Genomic DNA, 14,583 nt, shown 5'->3' on the forward strand with positions numbered 1-14,583 from the left:
TATTATGACATAAGACCCCTTAGTAGGACCTATTATGACATAATAGGATCGATTATCATATAATAGGACCTATTATGTCATATAGGTCCTATAATGTCACAAGACCCCTTAAGAGAACCTGTTATGTCATAATTGGTCCTATTATGTTATAAGACCCCTTAAGAGGACCTATTATAACATTATGCCCCTCAGTAGGACCTGTTAAAGGATATTGTGTCATAAAAGGACCAATTATGACATAATATGATCTATGATGATGTAATAGGTCATATTATGTCATCGTAGGTCCTATTATGACATCATAGGTCATATTATGTCATAAAACCCCTTAAGAGAACCTATTATGACTTTATACCCCTTACTAGGACATGTTAAGGGGTATTATGTCATAATAGGACCTATTGCAATATAATAGGACCTATAATGTCATAATACAACCTATTATGTCATTATAGGTCTCATTGTGACATAATAGGTCCTATTATGACATAATACGACTTATTATGTCATAATACAACCTATTATGTCATAATACGACCTATTATATCATAAGAACCCTTAAGAGGATCTATTATGACATAAGACCCTTTAGTAGGACCTATTATGACATATGTAGAGAAAGATAAGTTGGTTGGAAGAGAGAGATGGTATGTGTACACTATAGATAGAGTTGAGGGGTATTATGTCACAATAGGACCTATTGTGACATAATAGGACCTATAATGTCATAATATGACCTATTGTGACACAATAGGTCCTATTGTGACATAATACGACCTATTATGTCATAATAGGTCCTATTATGTCATAAGACCCCTTAAGAAGACCTATTATGGCATTATACCTCTTACTAGGACCTATTATGACATAAGATCCCTTAGTAGAACCTATTATGACATAATATGATATATTATCACATAATAGGACCTATTATGTCATAATAGGTCCTATTATGTCATAAGACCCCTTAAGAGGACCTATTATGACATTATACCTCTTACTAGGACCTATTATGACATAAGACGGACCTTAGTAGGACCTATTATGACATAATAGGGTTTATTATCACATAATAGGACCTATTATGTCATAATAGGTCCTATAATGTCATAAGACCCCTTAAGAGGACCTGTCATGTCATAATAGGTCCTATTATGTCATAAGACCCCTTAAGGGGACCTATTATGACATTATACCCCTTACTAGGACCCGTTAAAGGGTATTATGTCATAATAAGACTAATAATGACATAATAGGATCTATGATGATATAATAGGTCCTATTATGTCATCATAGGTCCTATTATGTCATCATAGGTCCTATTATGACATCATAGGTCATATTATGTCATAAAACCCCTTAAGAGGACCTATTATGACTTTATACCCCTTACTAGGACATGTTAATGGGTACTATGTCATAATAGGACCTATTGTGACATAATAGGACCTATAATGTCATAATATGACATATTATGCCATAATAGGTCCCATTGTGACATAATAGGTCCTATTATGACATAATACGACCTATTATGTCATAATACGACTTATTATGTCACAAGACCCCTTAAGAGGACCTATTATGACATTATACCTCTTACTAGGACCTATTATGACACAAGACCCCTTAGTAGGATCTATTATGACATATGTAGAGAAAGATAAGTTGGTTGAGAGAGAGATGGTACTTTTAGAGAGAGTTAAGGGGTATTATGTCATAACAGGACCTATTGTGACATAATATGACCTATAATGTCATAATACGACATGTTATATCATAATAGGTCACATTGTGACATAATAGGACCTATAATGTCATAATATGACTTATTATGTCATAATAGGTCACATTGTGACATAATAGGACCTATTGTGACATAATAGGTCCTATTGTGACATAATACGACCTATTATGTCATAATACGACCTATTATGTCATAATAGTGTCCTATTATGTCATAAGACACCTTAACAAGACCTATTATGACATAAGACCCCTTAGTAGGATCTATTATGATATAATAAGATTGATTATCACATATTAGGACCTATTATATAATAATAGGTCCTATAATGTCATAAGACCCCTTAAGAGGACCTAACATTATACCCCTTTGTAGGACCTGTTAAAGGGTATTATGTCATAATAGGACTAATAATGACATAATAAGACCTATGATGATGTAATAGGTCATATTATGTCATCATAGGTCTTATTATGACATCATAGGTCATATTATATCATAAAACCCCTTAAGAAGACCTATCATGACTTTATACCCCTTACTAGAACTTGTTAAGGGGTATTATGTCATAATAGGACCTATGTTATGTAGGTAGGGGGTAAGGGGAGGTGTATAGAGATAGCGAAGATAAAGAGTAAAGAGTTAAAGACATGAGAGAGAGGTAGAGACATAGTTTTAGATTTTGGGAGAGAGGGGACAAAGTGAGATAGAAAGGAAAAAAAAGACAAAGAGAAATTGACTTATATATAAATTTTATATTTCATGTATATATAGCTTGTATTTTTTATTTATTTATTTATTTATTTTTTAATAAAACGGGATCCCATTTTGTTTTTGAAACGGGATTTTGTTTTTAGATCTAGGCTCGGGATCCCGAAGCTAAACGGGATCCCATTTCAAATTTTGGCTCGGGATACCGTTGAACGTTTCTCACGCGTTCCATGAGATTTGCCTTTTTTTTCTAAGTGTAAAACTTCCACACTAAGTGAACACAACTTTGTGCACTTACCCATAATCTACCCCGATTTTAAAAATTCTGATTTTGTTAATTATAAAATTAAGTGGTATTCCTTTGGCCCTAATTTTAAAATTCCAATTTCCTTTCATTTTTGGAAATTGTGTCATCCTCTTCTTCCAACAAAGTTCAAATTGTTTAATCAATATTTTCTTAAATTTTGCATTACTCAATTTTGTAAGATTTGTTCCAAATTCAAAATTTCAAATTTCCCTCAAGTGCATGAGTTTCACCACTATTAGTCCTACCTAAACTATCCCTGTTAGACAAAGCAATAGAATTAAGGCTTCCCAAGGTTTAATTACCGAGGAGATGGAGCATAATTTAGGTGACTTCTTTAATGAGGATAATGCTAATGCTTCCCATCCTAATCATGTCTCTATCTATCCAATTGATGAATCCCATGATGAAGAAGAAGCTTTGACTAGAGTTTCCATATACCAACTTTCAAAATTAGACAATCAATTTGGTAACTTTTATCAATGGATGTCCCAATAGTACCCTAATAGTGAAGCTCTTCCATTAATTGAAGGCCTTAAACACATGATTCAAAGTGATAAGAATAGAATTGATATTGCATAGCATTGCACATATTGTTGATTCTAATGTCATTCCTATCACAAGTTGTGTTGAGAACTTAGGTTATTCACAACCTTCAAATCAAATCAATTCTTCTATTCCTTTGACCACTTCAATGGCTAGTATTCCTACTTTCACTTCAAACATCATGGCTACATCATCTCAAAATGTCATTCCTACAACCATTGGTCATGGGGGTAATCCCTCTTTTAATCCTCCATCTTTACGTATATCTTCCAAAAGTATTCATATTATTCCTCAACCAATCAATGTGACACAAGGAGGCAATTCATTAAACAATTTTAGTCCTCCTTTAAGTGTCTCATTTCCTACTCAATCATAACCAATGCCTACTTATCATAATTCCCCACCAACTTATTCTCATTCCATGTCTTCATTCAATAACATCACACCACCTTCTCAATCAACAATGTCTAACATCAATTCTTCTACCGAAGCAACCATTATCAATATTGTTCAAACCGTGTCTTCCTTACAACAAAAAATTGCTTCTATGAGTCAATCCAAGTTTAGTGTGCCCACCTTTGATGTTGCGAACCCACTTTCTCTTAATATTGTTAAAGTCATGCCACCTATGCATGTTGAGGTCCCTCAATTGGAATTCTATAATGGACAAGGTGATCCTCTTATGAATGTCAAAACATTTCAAACCTTGTGTACCGATTTTGCTTATGATCAAAGATTGCTTGCAAAACTATTTACAAGAACACTAAGAGATAAGACTTTACAATGGTATTTCTCTTTGCCTTCTTATTCTATCACTTCTTTTCAACAACTAGCAAATGCTTTCATCTAACAATTTCAAAATAACATTGGTCCTAAAATCACTTTGACTGATTTAATGCATTGTAAATAAGGTGTTAAAGAAAAAGTGACTGATTTCATTGGTAGATATAAGCATTTGTGTGCTCAAATTTCTTTTCATGTACCTAATAATAATATTCAATTAATTTTCATTTCTAATTTGCAAAAAGATATCAGGGAAAAGCTTCTTTTGTTTGAGTTTAGTTCATTTCCGCAGTTGTGCGCAATACTCCACAATTATCAATTGGTTGTGAGTCAAATGGAGCAATCTACTCCTATGGCTCTGAGTGATAAGGGGGAGAGTGTTCAACAACTATTTGTGAAGTTCAAGCCAACAAAAAGCTTCGTCAAGTTCAATGATACAATCAACAACAACAATGTGAATGCTACAACAGTTGTGCCTTCTATTTCTAAATTTTTCAAAAGAGAAAGACAGTTTACTCCTTTGAATGAATCTTTACATAGTATTATGTCTCAATTGTTGCAAATAAATGTTATCAAACTTCCTCCTATAAAACAAGTTGATCCTTCTAAACTTGCATCCCCTTATTTTGATAACAATTCATTTTATCAATTTCATCGTCAACTTGGTCATGATACCGAGAAATGTTTCGCATTAAAAAATAAGATTCAAGATTTGATTGATAACAATACTATATCTGTGGCAGGTGTAAATGATATAGGGAATAAATCAGTAGCTCCTCCTAATCAAAATCTTAAATTTTTTACTGATCCTTTGCCTTCTCATACCTCTAACGTGGTTGAGACTAAGTATACTTCTTTCTCCTCTGAGGAATTCACTTATATGGCTCCAAACTTGGTAAATATGGTAGAAAAACAAGATATGCCTAAGGATCCTTGTATTACATTTAACCCTAGTCAGACCATTAGAGCACCCGATGGCCCTTTATACATAGTTGCGAAGGTTAAGGACATACCTTGTCGTGGTGCTCTTGTTGATCCATCTTGCATGGTTAATGTCATCACGAAGGAGTATCTTTTTGCTTTGCGATTGCATAAACCCATATATGATGCCTCTAATGTAGTGAAGCTATTTGATGGATTCTCTTGTCCTACCATTGGCTCTATCACCCTTCCTGTTGAAGTTCATACTAAATATATGGATGTTGACTTTGTTATCATACCTTCTTCTGAGAAATTCCGTGTGAAGTTGGGCTATCCTTGGCTATCTTCCATGAAGGCTAATGCTTCTCCTATCCATAAGTGTTTGAAATTACCTCACAATGGCGAAATCCTAACTGTGAACCATAGCTTATTTCGTCCATCCGAAAGAAGCCCTAGTGTTCCTATTGATTTCTTTGGGCCTAAGAAATTTCAATCTCTTCCATCAAAGAGCGATGCCCTTTTTCAATCTTATCAAAAATGGAAAAAAGATACGATCTTATCCTCGAGTCAACCTAGATCCCCAATACTTGACTTTCCTATCATACTTGAAGATGAAGTTTTTCCCCTCATGGATAGAACTAGTCTCCCTCCTAAGGAAGATCTTCAATCTATTCCCATGGATGTGACTATGCCTTCTCCTAAGAAGAACAACACTATTCCTCCTAAGGTTAGACCTATACCTCCTCCTCATGATGGACCTGGTCTCCTTCCTACACCTAACATTTCTCCTTTATATGGCACAGTTCCACCTCCTTCCTCTTATAGAGACAAGAGGCCTGCTTCTCCTCTTGTCCAACCTAAAAGACCTCAACCTAAACCTTCAACTATAAAACATAAAAACATTCCTACTTTTTCAAATGTTCCTCCTCCTTCTCAACCTTCCACTAAGACTCGACATAATCGTTGTGCAAGAGAACATCGATGAAGATTCTCTGTGCGAGCTCATGAATTTGTCCCTCAAAATACTCTATCTTCCAAGGCTCCAACAATTGACATGATTCCCTTTTCTCCTAAGCAAGATGCTCAACCTACATCTCAAAATCCTAAGTTACAAGAAACATGTGATGGTTTTACTCCTATTCGTGCTCTTGCTCCTATTTCTCTAAATTTTGATGAGGAAATGAGTGAAAATGTTATTAATGATGGCAATACAACTCCTAATGCTTCTAATAGCGAGTATGAATATGCTGATGTGGACAAGCATTTATCAATTAAATTTTCACAAACCCTAATCCTAGCTCCTAGAATCGAACAAAGTGACTTACCACATGAGCATAGTCCTTGTTTGGATCTTTTGATAGCTCCATCTGTTGTGCTCGATGTCGCTCCTCTGGCATGTTACTCGCCTTCCTCAAATAGTGATCAACAAGATCAGGAGGCAGATATCATTCTAGATTAGCAATATTAGCTTTGTAGATATTATCTCTCTCTCCTTTCTTGTTCTTTTGTGACCATTCTTCTATGTGTATCCTCAATCTTCTATTTTTCCCTCAATGTCTACTTGAGGATGATGCAAAGCATTGAGATCTTTTCTTGTTCTCTTTCATGTTGAATCGAAAGACATCCTCTATTCCCTTTCTTCTAAGGTAGTATCTTTTCTTTGGGGAATGACGATTATTATATGCACATATACATATATGATAAACATGATTTATCATACAACATACTGACCTCGAGGAAAGCGAAACTACCTCGTGCTTCGTGTTCATTATCCTTGGGTTTATTCCTCACTTGGGGGCTAAACCCTTGCGATAATGTGCTCCCTCTCTTCTCTCTCTCTTGGGTGTATCCTACCTTAAAGCAATCACTCCCGATAAGGCACACGCAATTGCTTTAATGTGGGGGTATACACTCCGATCATATTTTCCTTTTCGATATTTAGAATTATTTAGTGAACTTGGCTTTGCTTCATAATCTTGGCATCTTTTTCGTGACTCATAGCGAGGGGAACCTTGCTACTTGCAGTCATGGTTTTCTCTTTTACTTTGTCAATCGATGTCGTAAGATCCTAAGTCCACTGGGGGCTTGGTGCATCTTGCCTCCTTGACGTGGTAGAAGTCTTTCAATCTTGTTTCCTTGTACTTTACTAATAGTATTGACGTACACTTATACTCCCTCTAAACTGGGGGATAAATGTAGTGTTATGAAATTGTGACCCTTACAATTGTCGACCATATTAGGGTCCTCACGCACATGGTTTGAATCCCTAAGCTAGATCGGAGACCAAAGACTTGCTCGACAACTGAGAACTGCACCTTACTTGCCCTCTGCACTGCCCGAACTGCATCCTATCATACAAAAAAAGGCAGGATAGGGGTGTGGCACCCTTGCCTTCTACTCTTTTTGGGGCAAGACCCTTTTCAAATGTGCTTTAGAGGTTGCACATTGAGTGGGAAAACTCCTCCAGTGTCGGCCTGCAATGAAAAATCAGTCAATTAACCCTAAATGACAAGTATTTAAGTCACATTTCCCCTTCCATTTTGACATAACATAGATACACGAGATCACACATTCAAGCATTTTTTTGTAGCATTGAACATTCTCAAGTCTCCTTTCAAGGCTAGGTGTTGCATTCAAGTCAAGGATTCAACCATTGAAGAGGAGATTCATTCCAACATTCAATTCCACATGAGAAAATCTATCTACATTCTATCTACAACCTCCCTTGAGGTGATTTATATTTCAGTCTTTCATTTACATTTACTTGCAAGTACATTTTTTCATCATTTGGTTTATTCCAAAACTAGGGTTTGACCTGAAGGCAAACCCCCAATCCCAACACCTTTCCCTCTTTTTTCTGTGTGTAGGTTGCTAGTGCACAGTTGTCCTTTTGAATTTGGGCTCCATTTGCAGAGGCGAAAAAACCCTTTTTGTTTCCCGGATTTTTTGGAGGACCATGTACATTCCCGCCATGGTCCAAGTAACTTTTTCCCAAATTTGTAGGGCGACTTTGTTTCGACATATTATTTCTAGATCCAGGTGCACAACTTCATCATATGCTTCTATATTGAGTTATAATCAGACCTTTGTCACTTTTACCCTTGATCATAATTATGCAATTCAATCACTTCAAATCTCAATCTCAGAAGAGGGGATTAATTTACCATCACTCAGAATTCCATCTCTTTCTCTGGAGGTTGAATCTAGTGTATTTCCTCCTCTTCTAATGTAATGCGTGAAAAGTGTTTGAAGGAGAATCCGAAGTGAAACTTTCATCTCTCCTTGGAAGGAAGAAAGGCTTTCCTCTAGCTCTCCATCATTCACCTTTTTTCCAACATTACAGTTCATCCAACAACACTCATTCCAATAGTTTTCCCCACACCGACTACTAATAACATAAAAACACCCCTGATCACGATAAACCCTATCCAGTGCACGCACTCCCCATACAACTACTAGTAAATAATTATTCAATAAAATTTCCTTCATCGTGTATTAAGGTTGCCACCCGTATTATGATTCTCTCCATCACGGGGAATGGAAAACTCAACCTTCATAGTTGTTGCATGTTGATAACTGATGCAGCTCCAATTTGGACATGAATCTATCCATTCATCACCATGCATAAGCTATTTTTAGTTTAAATCAGTTTTTGTTTATTCATGCAAATAAAGCATGTACTCCAACATGCATTAATCCTTAGGACTATTTTTAGTTTTGTTTTTTGCATGAGTTTGTTTTTAATAAATAAAGTATGTTGTGCATGCACTTATTGTACTCTTAATTTAGGGAGTAGGTTTTTTTTTTAGTTTGAGAGCCTTAGTAGTTTTCCATGCAATGCTAGGAATATATTTAGAACTGCAGTTATTATTAATTCTTCTAGGCTGCAAATTCTTTATATATACAGCCTCTATGTAATTTTTTAATTAATCTTCAATAAAGAAATTGGTGTGTGCAATTCCAGGGCACTTTGTTTTTTATTCTTAATTGTGATTTCTTTTTGCAATTTATTCTTTTTGCTGTTATTGTTTGCTAATCAGCTGGTTTAGAGAGAAGAGGTCAGGTTAAAAATTCTACAGTTGCGTCGCTTTTGTGCTTTAATGCAGGTGACGAGCACATCCGCATGGCAAATACTTCAACACTGATTTTGGGCTTAGTCAATGTGCTCCTGATAAGGTAATTGACTCCCTGTGGGCAACATAAAATTTTGCTGCTCAATTTGCCCAAGTATTAAAGCTGGTGATGATATGGAAGAAAGAAGGTATTGAAATCTCCCAGTCTAAGATCTGGTGTGTTAAAAATTGAAAGTTTAGAAGTGGAAATGGAGGAAAGGTCAATGAGGTTAGCAGTTCTTTTGTATAGTCTCTGCTTGGCATTGCCAATTACGATTCCCACTGCAGCCCTTGATTACATCAACAGCTCGTATTCTTACCCGGAGAATAAGCATTCCTCAAGAATTGGGTTCGCTTCAGCTATTAGAACGCCTTTACCTGCAGTCTAACAGATTGGAAAACAGGATTCCTCCAAACTTAGGTAATTGCTCTTCCATGAATGTTTTGTTTTTGGGGGTTAATTCTTTAATGTCGGGAACTATAGCACCTGAGTTGGGGAATTTGAGAGGACTTACACAGTTATCAATCTATGGGCCAACTAAGGTTGAGGGTTCTATTCCTCCAGAAATAGGGAGCTGTAGCAGTCTCCTGTGGCTAGATCTCGGATGGAACAAAATTACTGGGATGGTGCCGAGAAGCGTATTCCATCCTCCTCTCTCAACTCTTGCCTTACAGGGAAACCAGAATGAAGACACGCTAGCAGAATCATTCTTCAATGTCACTGTTCTAGAATATTTGGATCTGAGCTTCAACAGATTCTATGGTACAGTTCTAAAGTCAATTAATAACTCCACATCCCTGTGGAAGCTGAATCTGTCAAACAATTCATTGCATGGAGATTTAGAATTAAAATTTCCATATTCATTGGAAATTGTGTCTGCTTATTCTAACAGCTTCTCTGGAGATTTACCTGCATCCTTGGCCAACTGTAGGCACCTTCAACACTTGGATTTCAGGGAGAACAAATTGACAGGTGAGCTTCCTGAGTATGTTGCCAATTTTCAAGAGTTGAGAGTTTTGAGCCTAGCATACAATGCACTTGAGGGACGTATTCCTGCATGGATCACAAATCTCACCAAATTGAAGCTGCTAGATTTGTCGACCAACAATAGATTCGTTGGGAACATTCCCTCCCATCTCCAAAATCTCCAGGGCTTTGTTGCTCCACAAGTAACCAAGTCAAAAATTAACCAGGATATGATGATTGCAGCAAAGGGACATGAGTACCGCCTGGAATATGTAATGGCAGGAAACACCATATTAGACTTATCAAACAATTGTCTCCACGGGGAAATAGCAGAAAGCATGGGAAGTCTGACTGGTCTGAGACTGCTTAATCTGTCTGGAAACCAACTGGAGGGTAAAATACCACCATCTCTTGGAAATATCTCTTCTTTGGAGCAGTTAGACTTGTCTAGAAATGACCTAAGTGGAAGAATTCCTCAGGATCTATCTAAACTGACTATATTGGCGGTCATGAATGTTTCATTCAACAGACTGTGTGGAAGGATACCAAGTGGAACGCAATTTGACACTTTCAACGAGACTTCTTTCCTGGAAAATCCTCCATGTTTCTGTGGGCGCCCCTTGCAAAAGTGCCAACAAAATAACGAAACTTCAACAAGAGGGAAGGAGGAGAGGCCACTGCTGAGTATCGTGGAAGAACACGTGTCACTGGTGGCATTGGGTCTGGAATTTGGCATTTCGTTTGGTGGAATGATCTCTTTCATTTGTGGAAAGGACATACTTTGGCGTTTGCTTCATAGTAATTTCTAGCCAAAGAGAGTCTGAGGGCGATACAACATGTCTTAGGAGTGCTAAGAAGGCAAGAAAATCCTTCTACTGTTTCTATTTTAATTTCTATCTTAATGTCTTACTACTTATGCCGTCAGCATAATGAATTTGGGTGTGCTGGTAGCTATCTTAAAGTGAGACTTTTGTATAATGTCTATTTTTGGTCGACTTACTAGAGGACTTGTAATGGGGATATACAAATTTTATTTTATTCAATGCTTTGCTTTTTCTATGAATTGTGGAATATAGAGGAGTCTTTATTACTTCCTTTTGAAGGGTAGTAATAAATTTTTTATTTAGATTTATGCGTGTAAAGTATTGTTATATATTGTAATAAATGGTATATTGATTTGTTTTTGTCATAACACGTTCTAAATTAAGTAACCAATATGCAATATTATAGTACTTTTTTTAATGAATACGATCTTTATTATTTTGAAAAAAATAATATATCTTATTTTTGGAAAAGGCGAATGGTAAAAAGAATTTTAAAATTAAAATGAAAACAAAAAATGAAATTGGGTTAAGATCATATAATAGTAAACATAAAATGTAACTAAGTGGTGAGAGTAGCAATGGTGGAAGGGGTGGGAGCCACAACCAAAGTTTACCTTATACATCAATGGGGAAAAAACATCATCAATAGGCTTTGAGCCAATGACAACACTCTCCTCCTCTAGTTTGTAGCAATAGATTGTAGAAAACAAATATGGGGAATAACCACCTCAAGTATGGGAACATGCTAGAATCCATTAAGCTAGAAGCATCGTGGCCATCAAAAGAAGCAAAAAGTGGCAAAAAGGGCTAAGGCCATTTGCATGTTGCTCAGTCCCTAAGCCACACATTTGCTACACAATTGAGATCCTTGAGACCTAGATCCTTAATCTCTTTTGATATATTGACCATGACCTCACCTATGACCATAAGATGTGGTTATAGTGCTTGCCTTTGAGATATTATAATAAAAATATTTTTTGCCTTGTAATTGTAATGTTGTGATGATTTAAATTTTTTATTATTATAACATATTTAATAGATAAACATGTTAATTAAACTAACCATTTAGGAGATGGGGAAGGAGAGTGCTAGGGTTTTAGGAGGAGGGGAGGTTTCAAGGGAAGAAAAGGTAGGTGATGGGGATGGAGATGGGAATGGTGATGGTGATGGCCATGGTGTGAATTTTTACCCAGTTGGAGCTTTGGCCCATTTCTAGGTAGTCCTAGTCTTGGGGTTCTTGGCTCTATCTCGTTTTATAGGGTGCCCTGTTTCACTACTTTGTGTATCTTGCGGGTCATCTTCTCAGTGCTCTATTATGGGTGGTGGAGGTGTGGTCCCTATTCTTCTTGGGCTTTTTTGGGTTGCAGTCTTTGGCTGGGAGTCTTCTTAGGTTGCATCTACATTCTCTTGCAGGGGCTTGTTGTCTATTCTTGGAGACTCCCTACTCTCTTCTCACCTATTGTGGTTTGTGGACTACTTGTGTACAAGGCATTCCTCTTTCTCTTCACTTGTGTGCATAAATTTGGAGGCTTTTATGTTGTGCTCCTCCATACTGCCCCTGTCTTTTTTGTGGACTATTAGTCATTTTTCTAATGCAAAGGGGTTTGTTGATGGGCCCTCTGTCTTCTATGGGCACTGCATGTTGTTTGGAGGAGGTTTGACCCTTTCTCCTTTCAGGGTCTCCTCTATGGCTTTTGGGTTTTCTTCTTTTAGTTCATGTTCTCTGGTCTCAGTGGAGGGTTGTGTGTACACAATTCCTATGGAGGTTATTATTGTGTTTTTGGTTTCTCCTACTCTTCCTAAGGTTGTTTGGATTGGAAACCTTGCTTGTGATCCTATTGAGGTAGATTATTAGGGGATTGTTAGGGTTTTGACCTCTAGGCTGTCTAGAGGTGGTAGGCACCTGGTGTGTTTTTGGTTGTGTCATCTTCTTCTAATGATGGCACAATGTGGATTGGTTACTATAAGGGTGCTTAACTAGTGTGTGATTGTTCCCATCATACTATCTTTGGTGGTGATTGCTGACTTCCTTTGGGGGGTTGAAATATTAAATATATCTATCTAAGAAATCTAAAAATAATATAGGATTTAAATTATTTTATTTTATTTTAGATTTATTTTTATTATGTTGTGATGTAACTACAATGGCAACAAGTGGTAGAGCTTAATTGTTTGAATGAGAAAATAAAAAACTGTTAAAGCATTGACAAACAAAAATAATAAAATCTAGCATACCTATATGTAGAGAAATATATCTAAAAGATTTTAAAATATCATTTTCAACATTCTTATATTTCATCACATTATTTATTAAACTAAAGTAGACACCTCAAATTGATATCTTCGGGCTAATCTTTTACATAGATTTTTTAAAGGCAGGTGTGGTATATAGCTAGTTTATTTAAGAGTTGGATTACTTCAGTTTAGAATTATTTAATAATTATATTATTTTAATTATAATATTTATTTTATTATTTAATTGTTATGTTGAAAATTGTATCCCTTTATAATTTTAGAGTCTATTTGGGACTTTCCTTAGTGTACTTTTTGTAGATCATTTTGAGCCTATTTGGGAAATATTCTACTCTAAAAAATAATTTATAATCTTGAAGTCTTTAGCAACTAATCTTTCCATATGCCTTTTAGCACTCCTATCACTATTATGTTTAGCCTAGGGATAAAGCATTAATGAATTATGTTTGTCCCTATCCTAAAATTTCACCTACTCATGATGATATTTTAGCATAAAAGGATGATACCATTAACATTTTTCTTAATATCACTTTACCTTATATTCACTTAAATGATATTTGTTTTGAAGCACTAATTAGCTATACTAATCCCTCTACCAAAATTTATCCTACTCCTGAAGGTATTTTGGAGAAAGAGGATGATATAATTAAAAAATTTCTCAATGTTATCCCTTCTAGAGATGATACATCAGTGAATAAAGTTCCTAATAAAATTATAATCAACATAGTTTATACTTTCAGTCATTCAAATGAACTCAAGTGAAAACTCCAATTGTTGTTCATCTTCATCTTGATGTTCCTCAATGTCAAACATAACCTATTATTATTGTTCAAGGTATCATTAACCGTCTATCAGAAATTAAATTATTTATTGTTGTCCAAGGTATTAATTACACACTTAGACCTCCTTTCTATTACTTAATCTATGAAAACAACTCACTCGAAGTACTAAACTTAATCAAGAAATGTCACAACATGTAAAACACATTTAATTGCAAAGAATATACACATATTTTTCTCCTTCTCAACTATTTCTTCCTCCACTCCCTCATTTGTCAAAACATATTGGTAAGGAGTACAATCTTGTTGAACAACTTTGTGCTAATTCAGGTAAGGTCTCCCTTTGGGAATTGCTTCAATATTCACCTACATACCATGAGATACTCCAAGAATCCTTACAAAAAATAGTTATCTCACATCCTATAAGATCAAATGAGTTAGTAGGCTTGTTTTATTATATGCATGCACCAAAGTCATATATTGTATTTTTGCAACATTTACAAAATTATCTAGGATTTAAAAATCAATATGATCCCTCATGATTATAGTTCTCATTAATAAACATGAAATTGTGTGTACATTGTAATTGATAATGGAGAAGGTCTTAATATTTGTTGGAGGATACAAAGTCCCACA

General features: G+C 35.7%; 1 protein-coding gene across 1 annotated transcript; it reads left to right on the forward strand.

The window, feature by feature from the left end:
* Positions 1-9,592: 9,592 nt before the first annotated feature.
* Positions 9,593-10,900, forward strand: LOC131079750 (receptor-like protein 33). The gene has a single exon (XM_058017785.2). The coding sequence runs from the start codon at positions 9,593-9,595 to the stop codon at positions 10,898-10,900; it is 1,308 nt and encodes a 435-aa protein (XP_057873768.2).
* Positions 10,901-14,583: the final 3,683 nt, after the last annotated feature.

The sequence above is a fragment of the Cryptomeria japonica genome, chromosome 1 (genome assembly GCF_030272615.1).
Source record: "Cryptomeria japonica chromosome 1, Sugi_1.0, whole genome shotgun sequence".
Lineage (NCBI taxonomy): Eukaryota > Viridiplantae > Streptophyta > Pinopsida > Cupressales > Cupressaceae > Cryptomeria > Cryptomeria japonica.

What these genes read in the sequence shown, in the direction of transcription:
- LOC131079750 (XM_058017785.2), top strand. Translation starts at nt 9,593, where the DNA reads ATGTCGGGAACTATAGCACCTGAGTTGGGGAATTTGAGAGGACTTACA.